This window comes from Manihot esculenta, chromosome 5 (assembly GCF_001659605.2).
Source record: "Manihot esculenta cultivar AM560-2 chromosome 5, M.esculenta_v8, whole genome shotgun sequence".
Taxonomy (NCBI): Eukaryota; Viridiplantae; Streptophyta; class Magnoliopsida; order Malpighiales; family Euphorbiaceae; genus Manihot; species Manihot esculenta.
The window spans coordinates 28,110,650-28,118,403 of NC_035165.2; the positions used below are offsets into that span (position 1 = coordinate 28,110,650).

At 34.0% G+C, this 7,754-nt stretch overlaps 1 protein-coding gene across 1 annotated transcript; it reads right to left on the reverse strand.

Annotated features, from left to right (window-relative positions):
* Window positions 1-868: 868 nt before the first annotated feature.
* LOC110616303 (cytochrome P450 CYP82D47) lies at window positions 869-2,759 on the reverse strand. The gene is made up of 2 exons (XM_021758687.2): window positions 1,821-2,759; window positions 869-1,562 (listed from the first exon to the last, which is right to left on the reverse strand). Exons 1-2 carry the CDS (start codon window positions 2,757-2,759, stop codon window positions 942-944), a joined length of 1,560 nt encoding a protein of 519 aa, XP_021614379.1. The 3' UTR covers window positions 869-941.
* Window positions 2,760-7,754: the final 4,995 nt, after the last annotated feature.

Sequence of the window (7,754 nt, forward strand, 5' to 3'; positions counted from 1 at the left end):
AACGATATTTATGTAATAAGGACTCCTATCTAATAAAAGAGTTTTAAATAAAATTTTTTATGGTATAAATTTTTAATGAAAATTCATTTTTAATAAGAAAAATTATTTTTTTATATAAAGATCTATACACAAATAAGAATAAAAAGAATTTAAAACTTTTTTAATAAATAGAGTAAAATATATTTTTAGGTAACTTGATGTGAGATTTTCCTAATTGAAATTTAAAAAATACATAGATAAAAATTAATATTTAACATGATAATAATTGTGAATATATAAAAAAATATGGCATGACAACTTTTTAAGTACATTTATTAAATTAGGTGACAAATTCCAATAATGCAGTTTTAATATATTATATGTGGTTTAATATATATATAAATGAATTAGAGTTATATAATATATCAAATTGTAAGATAATATTTAATATTATAAATAATTATGCAAAAATATAAAGAAAATAAAGAAAAAAAAAGAGAGAGTATGTATGATGACTTTTATAAAAACAACTTAGTGAGTCAAGATTATATAAGCGAATAGTGAAATTAGTGGACCTCATTTAATTAGAAGATTATTTATAAATTTGATAAATAAAAACTGAACATGAGAATTCATGAATGGACTATTTATTTTATTTCAAGAGCAAAATAGTAATTATGTATTATTATCGATTTGATTATTACAATAATTCTCTATCTCCTATAAATAGGGGATGATTTACTAGTAAAGACAGTTAAAAATTCCATAGGACTGCGGTAGCCGACTGGATTCAATATTGAGTGGTAGTTTATATAATATAAACACACACTATACTATACTTTCTCATGCATTTACATGCACAGATACAAAGTGGATAAACAGCCATTTATTGAACACACAAATCCTGGAAACGACAAGAGCTATTGCTCTCCTTTTGGAATCCCTTGCATTAGATTCCATTATCATTCAAAGCAACTGGGTGGCAGGCGAGGTGAGACAACAGCTTCAAGTGGAGTAATTTTCATATTTGTTAGTCCAATGCCTGGAGTCATATCAATAGCTGCATCTGTGGGAGTAGAAATTTCAAATGCATGAAGTAAAGTGGCTAATGTCAAATGGATCATATGAAGGCTATGGGATGCTCCTGGGCAACCTCTTCTGCCACCTCCAAATGGAAGCAACTCAAAATTTTGACTCCAGACGTCGACATTGTTATGGGTTGTGAGAAACCTTTCTGGTTTGAACTCTGTTGGGTCTGGCCACACACGAGGATCTCTTTGGATTTTCCAAACGTTCACCATCAGCCAAGTATTTTTTGGGACATGATAGCCACCTATAGTGCAGTCTTCTATGAATTGACGAGGTCCAGGGATAAATGCTGGTGGGTAAAGTCTTAGTGTTTCTTTAACTATAGCCTGGAGATAATCAAGCTTGTTGATGTCTTTCTCATCTACTAGTCTTTCCTTGCCGACAATTTTGTCTAGCTCTTGCTGAGCCTTTTTCAGTACAGGCCGGTTGTTTAGCAATGCTGCAAGCGCCCATGTGATAGCAACTGTTACAGTCTCATTGCCTGCAATTAAACTCTGCAAATAATTTTTATTAGCCAATTGCATATATTTTGCATTGGGGCGATTAAAATCTACCAACAAGTTTACTCTCTCGGGAAAATATATGATTTCTCTAAAAATAATTTTTGATAATTTATGTCCAGGGACGCTTAATAGAAATATCTTTTTTTAAACAGCAAATTATTTTCAACTGTATAGTTAATTTTTTGGATACTTTATAATATAGTAATAGAAAACTTCATAAATTTTGTATAGTAAAAATATAAATATTACCAAGGATACGGCTTTGTTGATTGTATCAGCATCATAACCTTCAAGGCTTTTGCCATCAAGAATTGAAAGCATAACATCCATAAAGTCTTTCGCATCTTCAGCATCATCAAGATTATTAGACCTCTTTCGTTTATGCTCTTGTAGACGTTTCTCCATAAAATCATCTAGTTCTTTAGCAGTGTTCTTCATTGCCTTCTCATGTCCACCCACATCCATCCATCCAAGAAATGGAACAGCATCTCTCAGGACAAGCATCCCCAGATAATGAAAAAGCACCTTTATTACCTCTTGGAATCGTTGCCCTTCTTTCTCATCACCGACAGCACCAGCACCAAAGTATTTCTTGCCGATTACCATCCTAAGAAGGACGTCCAGATTTAAGTCACCGAACCATTGCTTCATTTCAACGGTGTCCTTGTCCATGCATGCTCTGTACAACTCTTTTATGGAAGTTTCCACTTCTTGGGCTCTGATATGCTTGAGAAGCTCAAGCCGGCGGTTAGAGAGAAGTTCTAAAACGGATATCTTGCGTGTTTCACGCCAATATGGACCACCGGGGGTGAAAGGAAAAAATGCATAGTTATAGCCCAAAAGTTTTGCGGCTACTAATGCAGGACGGAAGGTCACGTTCACATCATTGGTGGTGAATAACTCCTTAGCAACCTCCGAACTACTCACCACCAGAACAGGGTGCACCCCTATCCGCATGGTGAAAACCGGACCATATTTATCAGCTAGAGCACTCAATGTTAAATGAGGATCTTGGGTTCCAGATAAAAGTGCAAAATGACCTGTTAAAGGCCATGCACCCTCTGGTTGGGGTGCGAGTTTACCCTTAAAAGCTCTAGATTTCCATTTCTTTTGAAGATAGCATGAAAAAAGAAGCAAGGCACAGACCCCAGCTATGGTAGTGTTAAAGTATGGAGAATTGTAATCCATTCTATTCAGAGATTTTTGTAGAGGGAGAGGAAGAGAGGGAGAGAGGGAGGATGTTGTTGTCCAAATTAAGGTTTGGCCACATATATATATAGTTTCAGGGAAGTATGGGTACATCTTCCACTCAGAAATTTTATAATATAAGTATTGCAGGATTTTATTTTATATATATATATATATATATAGCCATTAATTAATTCCATATATGATTCACTATAATCAATACATAATTGTCGTACTTCCAGAGATTATATTGTATAATTTTTTATATTTTTATGTAATAATTAAGATATATGAATTAAGATTATATTTTTTCACTTTAATTTATATACTTTAACTTGGCATGAATAAAAACATATGTAACTCACTTGGAGAGCTATGTTCAAGTCCTCACTCCCTTATTTTTCACTAAAATTATATGATTCTATTTAAAAAAATTTAAATATAATTTTATAAAATGTGAAATAAAATACAGTAAAAAACTATAAATATGAATATAAACAAACTTAGTTTTTTTTTTTTTTTTGAAATGGAGATTGGAGATTGGGGATTGGATGAATAAAATCTGAGATCTATCAGATTTACTGAAATACACTTACCACCAAAGTAAATACGTGAGTGCAATAAATTAGGTTATTTATAAGTTATTCAAGACTTTGACTAGATAAAATCTCAATTTATTATTTATATACTCTTTGATTATTTTATATTTAACATTACCTACTTTCATAAATTAAATTTATTCCTATAAATTAAATCTCAATACTCTTTCCCTATTAAATATTAAATATTTAGTACCAATATAAAAACTACCAATATAAAAATAATTATATAGTCTAGTTAATTATTAATGATTTCTAATTATATACTCTGACTAATTTAATTAGTTGTAATTTTTTCTATTTAGATAAACTATATATATATATTATCTCCCTTATTGATATATAGAATTTATAATAATAGAAAATAAATTAATAAAATCATCAATTATATATATATATATTTGTTATTTAAGGAGTGTGTGAATTATTTTATAATTTTTAGTTATATGAGTGAATTACATATTAATTATATAATATATTTTTTAAATATTAATTATACATATTTTTTAATTTAAAATTATATAATTAATAATGGTATATAAAATAAAATAATATTCTTAATTAGAACTATGTACAATATATTTTTAATATTATTATTATTATTATTGTTAAAAAATGTTAACATTAGTATTGTTTTGATTTTAAAAATTTAAAATTCTTGATTATTTTAAAATGAATATAAAAATATTATAACTAAATAAGATTTGAACTAAAATTAAAGTGAAAATAGAATCAAAATCAAACAGAAAGTTTTTAGAATCGAATTGAAATTATATTAAAATTTAATTTCAAGTTTTCTTTTAAAAAAAAAATGTTAATTATAGGTTTTAGAACTGAAGTTTTTATTTTTTATTTTTTATTTTAGAACCGCAAGTTTTTTTTTTTTTTTGTTAATTGTAATTGTGTTTGTTAAAAAATATTTTTTAAAAAAAAATTATTTTATTATTTGAATATTTTTAAAATTAAATTATATTTAAAATAATTTTAAATTATTTTTAAAATATTAGTTTTTTTTTTAAAACAACTCTAACGGTAATATCAGACAAGTCCTTAGAAAATTTTAAAAGGATTAATGAGGGATAGTTCATGATGATAATTTTCGGAAATAATGATTTATTATTTCAATGAGGTGGCTTAAATATATATTATTTGATGTTTGAAATTCAATAAAAAAAACGGACTCGAGGTGTATTTTAGTAAGTTTAGCCTGTTTTTCCCTTACTTTTTTTTATTTCTTTTCTCTTTTGTCCTCTAGTAATATGTAAATGTATCTAGCGTTATGTGAATATGATCTCGAGTGTTACGGGATCTGTTACCTCACGGATCTAGCAGGTTAATCAAGTCTGACCTCCCACTTGTAGACTTCAGCCGGGTCCGGCTCGTCAAAGTAAAGTTTGGACTTGTATGTAAAGTAGACCCATGTATTGGGCTTTAATAGAGCTAAGGCCTGATCTGCCTAGCGTGGGCTCAGCCATGCCGGGGTGTCTAGAGTTCGTCTATTATCAAGTGCCCATTTACTTCCTCATTAATTATTCCATGATTAATGAGGGGGTAAATCTCGAGGTTCTAATTATTACTGCGCGGCTCTAAGAGAGTTATATCAAAACGTCTCTTCTTCGCCTTTACCTATTTCAAACTTACACTCTTGTTTTCACTTGCTGCTTTGCCTCTTACCAAGATGGCATGGTAACTCAAGGAAAACTTCACCACTAGGAAAACTGCGTAGTAAGTTCGTGATAAGGGTGGTTCTCCTAGAGTGAGGACTACTTTTACTTTTCCTTCCACCACCATCAGGGTTCCCCCTATTGCTTTGACCAGGGCTTGATCCCTAACCAGCTTCACTTCAGGTATCTTCATCTACTAGAAGACCCTGTAGGGTATAGATTCACTTTGCTGCCGTCGTCTACTAATACCTTATGCACCTTGAAGTTATGGATGACTGCCTCAATGATCAAGGCATAATCGTGGGGCATCTATACTCCTTGTGTGTCCTCTGGGAAAAAGGAGATGGTTACTAGAGAGTGTTCAACAACTTGCATCACCTTCGCATCGCTTTCATCTTCATTTCTACTTCTCTTCTTCCCTCTCCAACTCATACATCCTCCAGTCCCTCCTATAATCATGTTGATTGTTCCACTTGAGCCGTCATTTATTGGTGCTCTAATCTGTCTCATGGGCCTTTCCCCAACCGCATTTTGTTGTTGCCTCTGGCCCTTTAACTTTTTCACAAAATTCTGGAGGTGGCCTCTCTTGACTAGCCTTTCTATCTCGTTTATTAACTAATAATAGTTGTTTGTGTCATGGCTATGAGTTCTATAGTATTGGCAGTATTTATCCGAGTCTCTTCTGCTTGCTTCTACGTTCATAGCCTTAGGCCATTGTATGAAATCTTTGTCTTAGATTGCTACAAGCACTTCGGCTATAGACACGTTCAGGGGAGTGATCTCGGTGAGGAGCTGAGGCTGATAAGGTCTCTACTCCTTTCTCTCCCATCGGTGTTTGTTCAATGCCTCCGGTCCTCGATCCTGTCTTCTCTCTGGCCTATCTTGTCTCTTGTCCTCGCCAACCCTTTCTCTGTCTCTGTCATCCATAGCAAATCGGCCGGTCGTTAAGGCGTCATCCTGCCTTATGTATTTCTCAGCCCTCTTCATCAGCTCTGATAAGGAAGTGGGAGGCTTTCTGCACAGCAATCTAAAGAACTCTGGGGAAGTTGTACCCTTTTGCATGGCTTCTATTGCTCTCCCTTCATCCAGCTCGGGTATCTGTAAAGCCTCAGAGTTGAACTTGGTGACATACTCCCTCAGGGATTCATTCTTTATCTGCCAAATGGTTTCTAAGTAGCTCATCTTTCTTTCTGCAGGAACTCCGGCGATGAATCTGCTAATGAATACATTGGCCAGGTCTATGAAGTTCTTAATGCTTCCTGCTTCTAAGCTGTTAAACCATGCTCGGACTGGTCCTCTTATGGTGGTGGGAAAGACCTTGCATATCAAGGTATCTGAGTGGGTCTATAACTCCATGAATGTCTTACAATTCAAGACATGCTCCTAGGAGTTTCCCATCCCATTATAGGCTGCCATAGTTGGCATCATGAACTTCTTTGAAATGGTTTCTTGTTGAACCTATCTCACAAATGATGATAAGGTCGGCAACAGGGGAATACTGTTATCTCGTGCTCCCAATTCTATCAGTAGTTGCTCTTTCAACCTTTCTAACTTTAGATCTACATCTACGTCCTCCCTTCTGGGCCTCTTCTCTAAGTGGTAGTTTCTTTCTAACTCTTCACTCTCCGACCTTTCTGTTGGCTCGAAGGAGTAGCTTTTAACCCCATCATTCTCAATAAGCTCCCTCACTACCCTGCCTTTTGCTCAGGCTATCGACTCCTTTCTTCGACTGGCTTCTCCATCTTCGTCATCTGTCCTCCTACTGTTCTATTGAGGGGCTTGATAGTTTAATATGGGTTGGGGCTCATTGACATTGTACCCCTTGGCTACAGGTGGTATACTCAACGGGGTACTAAGCCCTCTCTATTGCAACATTTGGCCTAGCCAGTAGGTAGCTTTCTGTAACTGAAGAGTCATGCTTTGTAGCTCTTGGTTAGATAAGGTAGTTCGAGGCATTGTTCTAGCTGAGCTCGGTGAAGGGTTAAACAATATAAGTGGCTAATTTACTGGAGCAGTCGGGCTAGAGAATGAGAACTGTGGTCCTTCCTGAGTCGAGCTCAAGTCGTTTGGGGTGTTTCCAATATGGTTTTCGCCGTGGTTGGTCATGTGGATCTCAGTGGGTGAAATAAGAATGAGAACTCTGATGATGAAAATGTCTTTTTTGTTTCCCATAGACAGCGCTAATTGATATCTGAAATCCAGTAAAGGGTGGGCTCGAAGTATATTTTGGTAAGTTTGGTCTGTTCCTCCCTATGCTTTCTTTTATTCCTTTTTCTCTTTTGTTCTCTAATAACGTGTAACCACCGTCCTGCACTTGTATCTCTTTTCATAGTCACGCTTATCCGTACATATGGATGTACTGCGTCTTTTTCCCTTGTCAGGCGATCATTTAATTCCATCTAACGCCATGTGGATATGATTTTGAACGTTATGGAGTCTGTTGCCCCACGAGACTAACAGGTTAATCGAGTCTGATCTTCCATATGTAGGCTTGAGCCTGATTCGACTCGTCAAAATAAAGTCTGAGTTTACATATAAATTAGACCCATGTATTGTACTCTAATAGAGTTAAGACTCAATCTATCTAGCATGAGTTTAACCATGCCGAGGTGTTCAGGACCTATCTACCATCATTATTTATTTCAAATTTAAACATTAGATAAATATAGTAAGATATATTTGTAAAAAAAAAATTGATTATCCATGTAATTAGGTTAGTATTTAATTCAATC